This window comes from Heptranchias perlo, chromosome 8 (assembly GCF_035084215.1).
Source record: "Heptranchias perlo isolate sHepPer1 chromosome 8, sHepPer1.hap1, whole genome shotgun sequence".
NCBI lineage: Eukaryota > Metazoa > Chordata > Chondrichthyes > Hexanchiformes > Hexanchidae > Heptranchias > Heptranchias perlo.
This window is the reverse complement of record NC_090332.1, coordinates 8,355,522-8,371,790: the sequence shown is the minus strand read 5'-3', so window position 1 is coordinate 8,371,790 and position 16,269 is coordinate 8,355,522. Positions and strand designations below refer to the sequence as shown.

At 44.8% G+C, this 16,269-nt stretch overlaps 1 protein-coding gene across 1 annotated transcript in view; it reads left to right on the top strand.

Moving 5' to 3' along the window:
* The first annotated feature begins 554 nt into the window (after positions 1–554).
* LOC137324297 (cation channel sperm-associated auxiliary subunit epsilon-like) overlaps positions 555–16,269 on the top strand; it is a 37,309-nt gene continuing 21,594 nt past the window's right edge. Inside the window, exons 1-3 of the mRNA XM_067988438.1 lie at positions 555–611; positions 5,423–5,481; positions 6,808–6,886. Coding sequence (XP_067844539.1) covers positions 555–611; positions 5,423–5,481; positions 6,808–6,886 — 195 coding nt within the window. The remainder of the gene's footprint in view (positions 612–5,422; positions 5,482–6,807; positions 6,887–16,269) is intronic.

Genomic DNA, 16,269 nt, shown 5'->3' with positions numbered 1-16,269 from the left:
TATCAGCTGTGACTGCTGCCATTGATGCCTTGAGTGCCAGAGTGGAGAGGACTATCTCTCAGACCTTCAGTGATTTGATTGGTGCCACACTCACCTAGAGTTAAAATCAGGCCGAAGATTTAGAACCGACAAGGGAACAGGCCATACTAGATTTAGTCATGGGTAACGGATCAGAATTAGTTAACAATCTTACAGTAAGACAACATCTTGCTAAAAGCAACTAAAATATGATTGAATTTGATATTATACTTAAGAGGGAGAAGAGCAGGGCAGTGGAACTAATTGGATAGCTCTTTCAAAGAGCCGGCACAGGAAAATGATGGGCTGAATGTCCTCCTGTGCTGTAAGATGATTTGATTCCATGATATGCAGGTGAGACTATAATGGACAAAAAGGAAATGGCAGCTTTCTTAAATGAGTACTTTGTATCAGTTTTTACAGTAAAGGACAAAATACCAGGGGTACAAGGGAAACTAAAAATAAGTCAAGGGGCTATAAATTGGGCTGTGTAGCGCCCATTTTCTAGTTGCTACGCGGCCTCCTAAGGACCCATAATGGCGTTCGGAATGCGCCCGCACGCTTCTAGCGGACGTGCGTCGGACACCATCTTGGTAAAGGCATTTGTGCACACGCAGATACTGACGCCGGCACCATGTAAAGTATGGAAAATATGCATTAGATCAGTGTGCAACACTGTCTTAACCTCGCACAGCTGAACAGGTCATAAACAGCATGGAGGACCCCCCACCAGCACTATTTAAAGGGGCCATGCAGAATTTACAGGTTAGTTGCTGGATTATTGTTTCTGGCTGCTGATGCATTTATACCTGTTTTTGGAGTTCTCCTATACTTGAATACTAGGACTAGGGGACATAGTCTACAAAGAAGAGCCAGGACTTGCAGGAGTGAAGTTAGAAAACGCTTCTACACGCAAAGGGTGATAGAAGTTTGGAATGCTCTTCTGCAAACAGAAGTTGATGCTAGCTCAATTATTAATTTTAGATCTGAGATTGATAGATTTTTGTTAACCAAAGGTATCAAGGGATATGGGGCTAAAGCGGCTATATGGAGTTAGGTCACAGATCAAGCAGGAACAGGCTCGAGGGGCTAAATGGCCTACTCCTCTTCCTATCTTCCTATGTTCCTATAATAAAGTTTCAGTACTCTGCAGGAAGTGGGCTGGCTAGCTGACAGGCAACAGCAAGGGCACTGGCAGAGTGGCAGGGGTGGGACAGGAATGTTGTCATCCTGAGAGAGGACAGCAGGTTCATATTTCATGGAATCACTGCTGCTTGCTGCCTCCTGTTATGCGCCACTTTCTCCTGCAAGAAAGTGGGACATGTGTTGGTGAGTGTCCTGCAGGATGTTTGGGTGACGTGCCTGTCATGGTTGAATAGCTGCCAGTGTGTGTGACCTGTGAGTTATGGGTTTGTGGCAACAGTGGTAATGTGTGAGGGTGAGAGGAAGCATCTGATTGGAAGAGTTGAGTATTAATTGAAAGAGTTTGTTGGTATGTGGGTGATGGGGGGTGTAGTGGAGCAGTGGATGCGGCTAGTGGTGCATTTGGTAGGAGATGCCACTTGACAGTTGATCTCGTTCACCTTGACCACTCGTGTCAAAGCATTGAACTTCTTCCTGCACTGCATCCATGTTCGTGGTGCTATGCGCCTGGCATTGACTTCGTCCCCTACTGCCTCCTGCTGCCTCTTGAGCTTATGTCTGGAGGGCCTCTTGCCCCTCCTTCTGTCCACCTCTTGCACCAGTGCCTCTAGTGCATCAGCAGAGAACTTTGGTGCATGCTTTCTTGCAGGCCCTGGTACAATCTCCGTTCGGCAGATTGGTCAGGTCTGGCATGCAGATTGGAGGATGTGGGATTTAGTAGTGCGCAACCTTTATTCACTGTTTTAACATAACCCAACAGTTTGTAAACATAGGGATGGGACCTGCATCCATGTTTTACGTGTGTGATGTCTGATCTCCGTGCAGACCCGTATCTTATATTTTGAAAATAAGAGGTGCAGGTTGCCTTTACATGATGCAAGCCACTCACACGATATCAGGGCCCCCTTGCTGGTGAGCAGCCATTGAACAGCGCAGGTAGGCCTGGCTACTCACAGGAATCAGGTAAATGACCAGGCAGCACGAATCTCACGTGCTGCCTGCATCGCAACAACCAGGTACCACGACCCCCGTGCCCAGATTCGGGGGTCATCAAATTTAACCCCCAAGGGATTTAATATAGTTTTAAAAAATGGTAATGGAGAAAATATGGGATTTAGGATAGACAACTCTCCAGGACCTGATGGTTTCCCATGATATTAAAAGAACTAGGCAAGGAAATTGCAGATGCATTAGTCATAAGTTTCCAAAGCTCTCTGGATTCAGGAATTGTGCTTTTGGATTGGAAAATTGCAAATGTCACTCCATTTTTTAAGAAGGGAGGGAGGAAGAAATCAGGTAACTACAGATCTGTCAGTTTAACATAAATTGTGGTGAAGTTACTGGAATCTATCAGAGTGACTGAGCGCTTGGAGAAGTATCAGCTGATCACAGAGAGTCAGCATGGATTTGTGAAGGGTAGATCATATCTGACTAATGTGGTTGAATGTTTTTAGGAGGTCACTAGTATAGTGGATAGGGGAGTGTCTATGGATGTTGTCTACATGGACTTCCAGAAGGCATTTGATAAGATACGACACTAGATTATTAGCAAAAATTAAAGTGCATGGATTTGGAGGTAACCTTGTGGCATTGGTTGGTAATTGGTTGGGAGATAGGAAACAGAGAGTGGGGATAAAAGGAATGTTCTCTTATTGGTGGGATGCGACAACTTGTGTTCCCCAGGAATCTGTACTGAAACCTCAACTTTTCACCTTATATATTAATGACTTGGATGATGGAATATGGAGTTGCATATCCAATTTTGAAGATGAAATTGTTAGGAGGCACAGTAAGTTGTAAAGATGGGAGCAGGAAGTTACAAAGGGATGTAGACAAAATGAGTGGGCAAAACTATGGCAGATGGAGTTCAATGTGGGGATTGTGAGATCATCCACTTTGGATCTGAGAAAGACAATACAGAATATTTTCTTAATGGTGAGAGACTAGGAACTGTCGTTGAGCAAAGGGATATAGGTCCATGTATACAAATCACTAAAATCTAGTGTACAGGTACAAAATGTAAACAAAAAGGTTAATGGAATGTTGGCCTTTATCTCAAGGGGTTTGGAATTCAAAAGTGAGGAAGTGATGCTTCAGGTTTACAGAGTCTTGGTCAAGCCCCACCTGGAGAACTGCATTCAGCTGGGCACCACATCTCAGGAAAGATATATTGACCTTGGAGGGGGCATAGTGCAGATTCACCAGCATGATACTAGGGCTTAAAGAGTTAAATTATGAGGACAGGTTACATAAGCTTGGCTTGTTTTCCCTTGAGTTTAGAAGGTTGAGGGGTGATCTAATTGAGCTGTTTAAAATGATAAGGGGATTTGATAGGATAGATACAAAAAGAAACTATTTCCTCAGGTGGGGGAGTCCAGAACCCTAATATTAGAGCTAGGCCATTCAGGAATGATATCAGAAAGCACTTCGTCACACAAAGAGTGGTGGAAATCTGGAACTCCCCCAAAAAGCTGTTAAGGCTAGGGGTCAATTGAAAATTTCAAAATTGAAATTGATAGATTTTTGTTAGGCAATGGTATTAAGGGTTATGGAACCAAGGCGGGAGTATGAAGTTAAGATGCAGATCAGCCATGATCTAAATGAATGGCTGAACAGGCTCGAGGGTCTGAATGGCCTACTCCTGTTCCTATGGATACTCTAAGCAAATTGTTGGGTTTCTATATCAGACCAAAAAATAAGATAAAAACTAAGAACTTAGACAGGGCACCAGAGAAAGGAGGGAAAACCAGAGAGTTAATCAACCTCTATCATTGTTCAGAATTCACTGCCATCTAGTTCATAGAACCATATAGGTTTACAGCACAGAAGGAGCTCATTCAGTCCTTGTGAGAGTAATAAAAAACTAATCCCACTGCCGTACTCTCTCCCATAGTCCTGTATCTTCCTTTGATCAAATATTTATCCAATTTTTCCTTAAAAGATGCAGCAGGCATTCCATGCTGCAAAACCCTTTGTGTAAAGAAATTTCTCCTAATCTCTCTTCTCATTCTCTTAGTGACAATTTTAAATTTATGACCCCTTATCATTGACTTCCCAAGCAGAGGAAATAACCTTTCCCGATTCACTCTATCTAAACCGTTCATAATTTTAAAAACCTCTACTAAATCTCCTCTTAGTCTTCTCTGCTCCAGTGGAAATGGTGCAAATATCTCAAGTCACTCCTCATAACTATAGTTTCCCATCCCTGGCATTATACTTGACAATCTACGCTTTCATGCTCTCTATGACTTCATCTGTCCTTTTTATAATGGAGCACACATTACCCTAACTGGGGCCTCACCAAAGGCTTGTACAAAAGAAAGAAAGAACTTGCATTTATATAGCGCCTTTCACAACCTCAGAACATCCCAATGAACTTTACAGTGAATTAAGTACATTTGAAGTATAGTCACTGTTGTAATGCTGGGAAATTGGGCAGCCAAATTACGCACAGCAAGGTCCCACAAACAGCAATGAGATAATGACCAGACAATCTGTATATTAGTGATGTTGGTTGCAGATAAATATTGGCCAGGACAGGGCCTCGATTTAATGTCATGTCTGAAAGACGGCACCTTCGGCAGTGCAGTACTCCCTCAGTACTGCACTGAGGTGTTAGCCTGGATTATGTGCTCAAGTCTCTGAGTGGGACTTGAATACAACCTTCTGACTCAAAAACAAGAGTGCTACCACTGATCCAAGGCTGACATAAATTTGTCTTGTGCAAATTTATCATTACTTCTTTATTGTATGGCCCTATTTATGAACTCAAAATGCTGTTGGCCTTTTTTATGCATTTATCTACCTGCCCTCTCACTTTCAGGAAATGATGTATTTGAACTCCTAGGTCTCTGTTTATCCATAGTCGTCAGTGTCTTCCATTGAACTTATGCTCCCATTCCTTGTTTTTCCTCCCAAAATGTATTACTTCACACCTATCCCATTCTGTTATTCCACTAACCTGTCTATGGGACTGATTTTAACAATTGGCGCAAAGCAGGCAGATGGCGGGCGGTGCATGCCTGCCAGCTGCCTTACGTTGCTGCCGTGAGGCCCAAGACATTGCTGTTTGGGGTCAATTGGTCCAATCTACCCTCTTATCAGGCAAGGCTCTTTTTCAGGAGCGCTAACTCTTAAGATTTACCCAAGTGCATATTGCTGTTTTAACAGATCACAACGATGTTGTGAATTAGGATGGTAATTTTAGAGCCTTATAATCCCACACTTAACAGAATACTGAAGAAACTGTTTGTCATTTTAGTCAATTGAGTTTCATCACGATAGAGACTACAGGAACTCAGAAAACTATACGGCAGACCTGTAAGTATTTATCTCGCCCTTAAAGTAAATGGTTTAAGCTCTGATTTGAACCCTTCCACACCCAATGGGAGTGGGGCGTGCGGGGCCTTAAAATAGAGTCAGTGTACTTACCTCTCTGTTCATGCCACATTTTTGCCAGCCACTATTTTAACTCTCTGGTTTCGGGAGGTGTGTGAGGCCTCATCAATATTCAAAAGTCGGGATCCGATGGCATCAAGTTTGCCTTCTGTCCATTGCATTCAGAATAATAAAAGAAAAAGAAACATTTGTATTTATATAGAGCCTTTCATGACCTCAGGATGCGCTTTACAGCAAATGAAGTACTTTTTTTGAAGTGTAGTCACTGTTGTAATGTAGGAGACACAGGAGCCTATTTGCGCACAAATTGTCCCACAAACAGCAATGTGACAATGACCAGATAACCTGCTTTAATGATGTTGGCTGGGGATAAATATTAGCCAGGACACTGGGGAGAACTCCCCTCCTCTTCTTCGCATAGTGCCGTGGAATCATTTACGTCCACCCGAGAGGGCAGACGGGGCCTCGGTTTAACATCTCATCCGAAAGACAGCACCTCCGACAGTGCAGAACTCCGTCAGTACTGCAATTGAGTGTCAACCTAGCTCTTATGCTGAAGTACTTTAAAATTGTATTGTAGGGATCACAGCAACCAATTTGCACACAGTAGGGTCCCACAAACAGCAGTGTGATAATGACCAGATAATATATCTTCAGTGATGTTGGTTGAGGGATAACTATTGGCCAGGACACCGAGATAGAACTCAAAATAGCTCCATGGAATCTTTTACGTCCACCTGAGAGAGCAGACGGGGCCTCGTTTTATCCGAAAGAGGGCACCTCTAACTGCCCAGTACTCTGTCAGTACTGCACTGGAATGTCAGCCTAGATTTTGTGCTCAAGTCTCTATAGTGGGACTTGAACCCACAACCTTCTGAGCTAGAGGCAAGAGTGCTACCCATTGAGTCACTGGCCCTATCTACCATATCATAGTGCTTTCCACACTCAACTTGGGATGCTGCTTCTTTAAGAAAGTAGAGGAGTAAATGGATATTAGAATTTTGATTTGAATCGCTAAGAAGGAGCATAGACAATGGCACAAATCATAAACATTTGTTTATTTGATTGCCATACAAATGGCAAAATGGTTCGTGGTGGTATTAGGACGGCCATGCTACATAAAGCTAGCATTCCTCGAGAAGAATGGATAAATGGAGATGTAGTGTATTTCTATTCATACCAATATTAGCAATGTTGTACTTGAAACCTGTTTTAATAAGATGTGTGCAATATCATTTGCTGTTTCAGAAAAGCAACAAGTGGTGTTTTAACTGTGGAATTCCAGAGCAATTTTATCGCGTATACTTGTACATTCTCATCCAGGAGGGTAAGTTTTTTATAAACTATTTCGTCTGTGTGTTGATAAATTTACAGTTCTGATGTTTGAAATGGTAAGAGAAAATAGAAGTGACATGAGTTTGTCATTTATCAAAAATAAGTGTATGCAGTGTAGTGTCACAAGGATTGCAATGTATAAATATCCTACTTTACAGCTGCCATTTTAATAGAAACCCTATTTTTTTTTATTCCAAGTTCCCCACATATCATAAGTAGTTCAGCCTAGTTTGATAGGTTCTGAGCACATACATGACAATGTCATCAAAACCTTGCAGGTAGACAGTGCTGCGTGTGGTCTCTAACTCCCATATTATATAAATCCCCAGGACATGTGTTATTGGTCCAGTTCATTTTTCCTACCTTCTCTTTGAAACAAAATTACCAGCCTCTCTGCAGGAGCATTTTAGATTAGACGGACATCAGAGTATTAAACATTTTGTTATTGGATCTGGCCCGTGCGGAATCTTGTGTTTCTCTTTCAGATTTCACAGGATCTTAAGTTGTTGTCGCAGGTTGGTACTGGCCAATGAGTGTCTAGAAAATCGTGATCATGATTATGTCCGTAAACAGGGTTTCTGCTGCACCCCGGTGAAGTTATGGCGGCAAAGCAAGGGCATCTGAGGAAGATTCCAGGCCAAAAAAAAAGAAAAGCCTTAGGGAGGAATTTTAACTCCCCGTGAGGGAATGTGGCCTAGCGAGTGGCTGGCCTATTCGGGAGCAGCAGTGAGAGGGCCAGCTTATTTTAAAGGCCGAGCCTCATTATTTAAAGTTTGCAGGGCTATGGGGAAAGAGCGGGGGAGTGGGACTAATTGGATTGCTCTTTCAAAGAGCTGGCAGAGGGCCGAATGGTTTCCTTCTGTGCTGTATGATTCTAATATGCTGCTGGCCAAATTCCTGGCCAAAATGACTGGGAAGTCGGTGGGAAGCCCAAGGGGAGGCTTACATTTCCCTTGTGGAGCCCAGAGGAGCACTATTGCTTGAGGGGCCTTTTCTCCCAGTGATATGTCTCTGGCCTGATTCAGCCTGGCATGGGATCTAGCTCAGACCAATGTTAAAGTGCAGTCAGGTCCCGATGAAATCATCTGCATATTTAAACAAGGACCCCGCTGGCTTCAGTCGGTTGTTTTTTGCGCCTGTCATTTAAAATTGTAGTTGGAGGTATTGGGGCAGGAGGACAGTAGCTAAGTATCCTGCTCCATTTTAATTGCGCCTGCCCAGTTTCCGCCAGGTGAGGAGAGTTAAAATTCTCCCTTAATTTCTTAGGTCAAATGGTGATTGCAGTAACAAATCTTGTGCTGTCTAGCTGGCCGTACAGATAGCAAATAAAGCAGAAACATTACACTCAGCACAGAGAGTGTGCCCCAACTGGGCTGTTGTCATGCAGCGTACCTTTCAGCACTGACCAACATAATATATTGTTTACAACAAAAAGAAACTAAGTGCCTCCATAGTTGGGTCATCACATCTGCACCAACATCTCTAAAAAGGGCTTTAAATTCTGTGCCAAATCGCTGTTGTATATGATTGTTGCATAAATTGCCTGTCACACAAAGTCGATTTCACCATTCCCAAGTTTAATTCAGGTAGAATAAAACTCGCTAGTAAGAAATGACCGCACGATGTTTGCTGCATTATTCAGGACAAGTAATCCTAAGAAATTCAGCTATATCCACTCAGGACCAATTGTTGCCAAGGAAACACCCAACTATTCATGTGACCACTTCAGCTGAATCTGTTCATCCCCTGGTTCACTAACAGGGAACTTCCCTTTCACAATAAGCATAACTGGACCTTGGCCCTGTTCTCACATAAACTACAGAACAATCCCCTACAACCTCTTCTCCACAGTGGCAATAGATCCATCCCTAATAGATTACATTAAAGGGATGAGCTCTTCAAATAGCCTTTCTGCAGGGTCCTTCCTGACTGTTAGCATCATGATTTTCTGGGTGAGTTTATCACGTGCCGATCACTGGGGCTGACCAATGTCACGAAAGGGTCCTAAAACAAGCGCGGGAGCCATATTTTAATATTATAATGAACTTTCTGAATACTTCCAGCAGGTGCCCTGGATGCTTACTGGGGCGGCCGATCCAATATGTGGGACGGGCGGCGTGCACCACACCGCCTGGCATGATGAACTTAGGCCCCCTTTTCATGCCTGAGAAATGGATGCGGCGTGATCCAATTTCTTGGTAGGATTCCTACTATCCCATCCAACATCTCACCCTTTCACAGAGGTACTGGGGGCAATTTGCAACTGGAGCACACATCGAGCAGGCGCTGGGCAGAACGATCATATCAATGGCTCCAGCAGGAGACCCTCATCTAAAGGTTGGGTCTCATCTAAATATTTTAGACGAGCTGCCAGTGCTCAGCAAGTGCACATAGGCAGCTCATGCTGGAGGTGGTGTGGGGAATCCAATGGCTTCTCTGTGATGCCTAGCCAGCAGTCAGTCGCCGAGGAAGTCAGTGGGGGGGGGGGGGGTGCAAATGAATGGCCAGCTGTGGGCCTGAAGATTTCTGTGGGGCTCCATTCTGGCCCCACAATAACCGTTGTAAAAATGCTTTTGGGGCCGTTTTGTGAGCGGCCTGCAGTGGTCCCTGCATCTCTGATATCAACCCTCCTAGTTCATACTGGTACTGCTCCTCTTTTTCCTTCTCATTTCACCCTTCCACTCTTCTCCTCACCCCTCAATTCAATCTGGCACGTCTGATCCCCATTCAAGCTTTCTTCTTCTCACCCCCGGCATCTTTCTGCCCCCTAATACTTTGTATGAAGTTTGCAACAAAGGTAAAAATGTAGCAGGAGAAAAATTCCAGTGACACATTTCTAAATTCACAGGTTTCACATGTTTCTGTGGGTTGTCCTCTGAAGAAACACATAAGGGTAGTAAGGTATGGCTTATCTTTGCATTTGACTTTGTAATTTTGTTCTACTTCAGCCTGCCATTTTACTTTGGTCGGGAAAGTGAGTTGATCTAGTATTGTGTAATGAGACAGGGTTAATTAGTAATCTTATAATAAAGGATCCTCTGGGGAAGAGTGATCATAATGAGAGAATTTCATATTGAGTTTGAGAGTGATGTAGTTAAGTCCGAAACTAGAGTCTTAAATTTAAACAAGGCCAATTATGTAGGTATGAGGGGTTAGTTGGCTAAGGTAGATTGGGAAATTAGATTAAAAGATATGACGGTTGATAAGCAATGGCAAACATTCAAAGAAATAATTTAAAATTCCCAGCAAATATACATACTCTTGAGGAATAAAAGCTCCATAGGAAAAGTGATCCAACCGTGGCTAACTAGAGAAGTTAAGGATAGTATTAGATTAAAAGAAGAGGCTTCCAATGTTGCCAAAGAGAATAGTAAGCTTGAGGATTGGGAGGGTTTTAGAAATCAGCAAAGGATGACCAAGAAATTGATAAAGAGGGAGAAAATTGAATATGAGAGCAAACTAGCACGAAATATAAAAACAGATTGTAAGAGCTTTTACAAGTATGTAAAAAGGAAGAGATTAGTGAAAGTAAACATGGGTCCCTTAGAGGTAGAGACAGGAGAAGTTATAATGGGGAACAAGGAAATGGCAGAGACGTTAAACAAATATTTTTTATTTGTCTTCACAGTTGAAGTCACAAAAAACATACCGGAAATAGCGAGGAACCAAGGGTCTAACGAGAGGGAGGAACTTAAAGTAATTAGTAAAGAAAAGGTTTTAGAAAAATTAATGGGACAAATCCCCTGGACCTGATGGCCAACATCCTAGGGTTTTAAAAGAGGTGGCTGCAGAGATAGTGGTTGCATTGGTTTTGATCTTCAAGAATTTCCTAGATTCTAGAACGGTCCCCGTGGATTGGAAGGTAGCAAATGTAACCCCACTATTCAAGAAAGGAGGGAGAGAGAAAACAGGGAACTATAGGCCAGTTATCCTCACATCAGTAGTAGGGAAAATACTAGAATCTATTATTAAGGACGTAGTAACAGGGCATTTAGAAAATCATAGTATGATTAGGCAGAGTCAACACAGTTTTATGAAAGTGAAATCGTGTTTGACAAATCTGTTAGAAATTTTTGAGGGTGTAACTAGCAGGGTAGATAAGGGGGATGTAGTATATTTGGATTTTCAGAAGGCATTCGATAAGGTGCCACATAAGAGGTTGTTACACAAGATTAGGGCTTGTAGGGTTGGGGGTAATATATTAGTATGGATTGAGGATTGGTTAACGGCTAAAAAACAGAGAGTAGGAATAAACGAGTCATTTTCGGGTTGGCAGGTTGTAACTAGTGGGGTGCCGCAAGGATCAGTGCTTGGGCCTCAGCTATTTACAATCTATATTAATGACTTAGATGAAGGGGCCGAGTGTAATGTATCCAAGTTTGCTGATGATACAAAGCTAGGTGGGAAAGTAAGCTGTGAGGAGGACACAAAGGGCTCGATATTGCCAGGGCTGCGGGTTCGCGGCGGGGGGGCTATTGCGCCCGGTGAAATCAGTCTTGCCCCGCGTGCAATCGCAGCCTAATTGGATCCACTTACCTGGTCTTCCGGGTTCCCACTGCTGATCTGCGCGTCGGGCGGACTGCGCATGCGCAGTAAGGTCTGTCAGCTGGAGGAGCTCTATTTAAAGGGGCAGTCCTCCACTGACAGATGCTGCAAGAAATAGGAAAAATTACAGCATGGAGCAGCCCAGGGGGAAGGCTGCTCCCAGTTTAATGATGCCTCACTCCAGGTATCATTAGATGGGGTGAGGAGGAGGGGGAGGACAGAGATCTTCCCCCTGGCGGGCGGGAGGAAGCGGCCTGCCTCTGCCACCAGGAAGGCCTGGACGAGGTGGCAGAGGAGGTCACCTGCATCACCAACATATCGCCCACCTGCATACAGTGCAGGAGGCACTGCAATGCCCTAAGTAGGTCAGCCAAAGTGAGTACACTTATTCATTCCCCGACACTCCGTCTGCCACATCACCGCCCCCACCCCACATCTCCTTCTGCACTGCCAACACTACTCTGTCACATCACCCCTCACACCCACTCAAACCTCATCCTCATCTGACCTGCATTTACTCACCTCGCCAGTACTCATCCCGCCACTACCACTCAACCCAATCCTCATACAATCTCATGGCTCTATCTCATACTCACCCTCTGATGCATCTCTTTCACGGTCAGCCTCACTCAACCTGCACTACCTGTGCTGCAGTCACAGGGCATGCATCACATATGTGCAGTAGGAAGCGTAAGGCAAACGTTTTGCGAGCATCAAGGGGATGCACAATGGTGTTTGAGGGTTTGTCATGGTTTTTACTTATATTTAATTTCTGACCAACTCACATCACATATTATATTGGCACCACTACTGCCACGTCTTTGCGAATCTTGTCTGGTTTGTGCAATAATGCCCTTTCCTGAGGATCACAAAGAAAACCCACACCTGATGCCACCCATTGTGTCACTGCAAAGTGGGTGTAGGTGTATTTGCAGGGCTCTTTTGTGCAGACGACTGAGAGACGTTGGCGATGTCCTCGGTGGCACCCTGGAAAGATGCGAAGGAGAAGTTGTTGAGGGCAGTGGTGACGTTGACAGCAACAGGTAAGAAGATGGTGCTCGGGCCAGCCGGGAGCAGCTCGGCATGAAGGAGGCTGCAGATGTTCACGACTACATGTCGAGTGACTCTAAGCCTCCGTGTGCACTGCTGCTCGGAGAGGTCCAGGAAGCTGAGCCTCGGTCTGTGGACCCTGTGGCGAGGGTAGCGCCCTGTGCGACGCATCTCTCTCTGCGGTTGCCCTCTCTCCTGCTGTGCAGGTGGATGTGTCACAGCACTGTGTTGTGGAGCTCCACGTGTCAGAGGTGGACGACTTGGCCGGGGAGGCTGGTGATGCTGTTCGCCCTCCGAGGAGGTCATGACTGCAGCTACGGCGGCCCCCATCCAGAAGATGTACATCTGAGGGGGTCCGCAAGGTAAGTACATGTCTCTGGACCCCGCGGTAAGTGTGCAAGTTGGTGAATTTGATTGTCAGGAGGAGGGTGGTGGAGGCCAAACTTTGTCCAAAGTGACAGAGTGGCCTCCTGCAATAAGTGAGGGTCTCCCCCCCCCCCACCTGTCAAATGGACCTTTGCAGCTGCCACAGGCTGACAGCTGCAACACGTCCATTTCAACTGGGAGTGTTTCCCCCAGTATGGGAAACAGTCCCAGTTGTTTCTAAAATCCCACCCCTCCTGACATATTCCCTTAATCAGGTCTGTTAATGACCTGAAATAGCAAGGTAAATACTCTCAAGTGGCACCCCGTTGGCTTTAATTGCCTGCGGGAGTCCCACATGCGGGGGCTGCGCACGCACGTCGGCGCGTCTGTGGAGAACCCGGAAGTGGGCGGGTTGGAGCCGGGCTCCCGACCCGCTCCGGGATTCCCCGATTTTTGGAGCCCCCCCGCTAGGAACGCACCCGATAGCGGGTGCTAAAATGGAGGCCAAAGAGTCTGGTTAAGTGAGTGGGCAAGAAGGTGGCAGATGGAGTATAATGTGGGGAAATGTGAAGTTATTCACTTTGGTAGGTAAAATAGAAAAAATTAATATTTTTTAAATGGTGAGAAACTATTAAATGAGGTGTTCAGAGGGATTTGGGTGTCCTTGTACAAGAAACACATAAAGTTAACATGCAGGTACAGCAAGAAATTAGGACGGCAAATGGTATGTCGGCCTTTATTGCAAGTGGGTTGAGTACAAGAGTAAGGAAGTCTTGCTGCAACTGTACAGGGTTTTGGTGAGACCACACCTGCAGTACTGTGTGCAGTTTTGGTCTCTTTACCTAAGGAAGGATATACATGCCTTAGAGGCGGTGCAACGAATGTTCACTAGATTGATTCCTGGGATGAGAGGGTTGTCCTATGAGGAAAGATTGAGTAGAATGGGCATATTCTCTCTGGAGTTTAGAAAAATGAGAGGTGATCTCATTGAAACATATAAGATTCGAAGAGAGCTTGACAGGTTAGATGCTGAGAGGATGTTTCCCCTGGCTGGAGAGTCTAGAATTAGGGGACATAGTCTCAGGATAAGGGGTCGGATATTTAGGACTGAGATGAGAAGGAATGTCCTAGCTCAGAGGGTCATGAATATTTGGAATGCTCTACTGCAGCGGGCTGTGGAGGCTCAGTCATTGAGTATCTTCAAGACTGACAGCGATAGATTTTTGGACTCTGAGGGAATCAAGGGATATGGGGATCGGGCTGGAAAATGGAGTTGAGGTCGAAGATCAGCCATGATCTTATTGAATGGCAGAGCAGGCTCAAGGGGACGTCTGGCCTACTCCTGCTCCTATTTCTTATGTTTTTATGTTCAATGCTGCCCCACGTGATGACAAGCGTATGTGGGAAGCATACCTTTTTTTCCCTTGTTCCCAGTTGATACGGTTGAGATGTGCAAATTTGCCGTGTGAAGTATACCCAGATGTGACTGTTACTTGAGACTTAGATATAGTGTAATTGGGCTCCACTTTTTTCCTCTGATTTGAGACGGAAAATAGGCATATCTTGGGCACAAAGCAGTCGAACATCTGTTTTTGTGACTTCATGATACTTCCCTTCAATGCACTCTAATTCTGACCTACTTTTATTCCTATTTTCTGACCTATTCTTAGCTATAAAAATGTTTTTTGTATTTACTTATTCATGGTGACAACTAAAAACACCGCGCCGATTTTAACTCAGGGTGGGAAGCGGGTGGAGGGTGGCAAACCGTCCTAACCTTGGCAGCGTGAGGCCTGGGCGATTTTAACCAGCAGGAAGTGACAGCTGGTCGGCGGGCAGGAGTGCAATGTCGGGCAGCAGGAGGCCCCCACCGGGGATCAAAGGAACGGTCCCTGGCACTCAGGTAAGTCACAGGGAGGACCGCGCAATTGGGGGAAGGGGGAGGTGGTGAGCCTGTAGCAGGGGAGGCCTAAACTTTCCTTGTGGGGCCCGGAAGAGTGAAAAAAAAGGTTAAAGTACTTCACTGTTTGGACCTCTTCTGGCCCCGACTCCTCTTCCTACTAGGCTGGCCTGGAGGGAAAGCCACAACCTGATCTCCATATTTAAACAAAGACCCTGCCAGTTTAGAAATATAGAAACATAGAAAATAGGAGCAGGAGTAGGCCATTCGGCCCTTCGAGCCTGCTCCACCATTCAATATGATCATAGCTGATCCTCTATCTCAATACCATATTCAGCGGGTGTTAAAATAGAAGCAGGCAGGAAGAGAATGGGTCTTTGGCAGGTTAGTCCCATGAGCAAATTTAAAATCGCCCTACATGTCATGGTCCCATTGGATATAATAATCAGCCAATAGCAGTATCCAGCCATAACTACTGTATCTGACAAGAACCTGATAAGTACGTGTGAGCATGATTGGATTTTGTTAATTATGCTGAAGTATCCACACTCAGTTTTCGACAGACTGTTAGTTGAGTCATCTGAACCCTGATGTGTTTTTAATACATTTCTTAGTTTCTGTTGTCCTTTAATACCTGTTCCATTTATTGCAGACCCAGATTCTCAGGATGTGAAATCTTAAATCTCACAACTTACAAAATTCCTGGGTAAAGAAATATTTTGCAACATCTCTTTAATAGCAGAGTTATGCAGAAGGAAAGTTATGTGACATTCTTATGCCTTAATTAACAGCATTATTTTAAATTTGCAAATGAAGATGCAGCACTGTCAGTGGAAATCCCAGATTAAGGAGTATTGATATTATTAAGAATGCAGATTGCATAAATTTAATGGTTTTCTTCAAAGTTATCCAATCTTTCCATATTTCTATCCAAATTACAGAAGATTTTAACTTTTAAATAATAGACAATGCTTAAATTTATGTTCACCATCAGTGAAAAGATTTACGCAATAATAATCTCTCCCATCCCTTCCATGTCCTCTCCCTTTCCCCATCTCTCCACTCGCCCCTCTTCCCAACTCCAGTCATCCTCCCCTTCCTACATCCTGACCCTCTCCACCCTCTCCCTCTGCTCTCTCCTTTTGCCTTTTTTAAAAAATTCGTTCATGGGAAGTGGGCGTCGCTGGCAAGGCCAGCATTTATTGCCCATCCCTAATTGCCCTTGAGAAGGCGGTGGTGAGCCGCCTCCTTGAACCGCTGCACTCCGTGTGGTGAAGGTTCTCCCACAGTGCTGTTAGGTAGGGAGTTCCAGGATTTTGACCCAGCGACGATGAAGGAACGGCGATATATTTCCAAATCGGGATGGTGTGTGACTTGGAGGGGACGTGCAGGTGGTGTTGTTCCCATGTGCCTGCTGCCCTTGTCCTTCTAGGTGGTAGAGGTCGCGGGTTTGGGAGGTGCTGTCGAAGAAGCCTTGGCGAGTTGCTGCAGTGTATCCTGTGGATGGAACACAC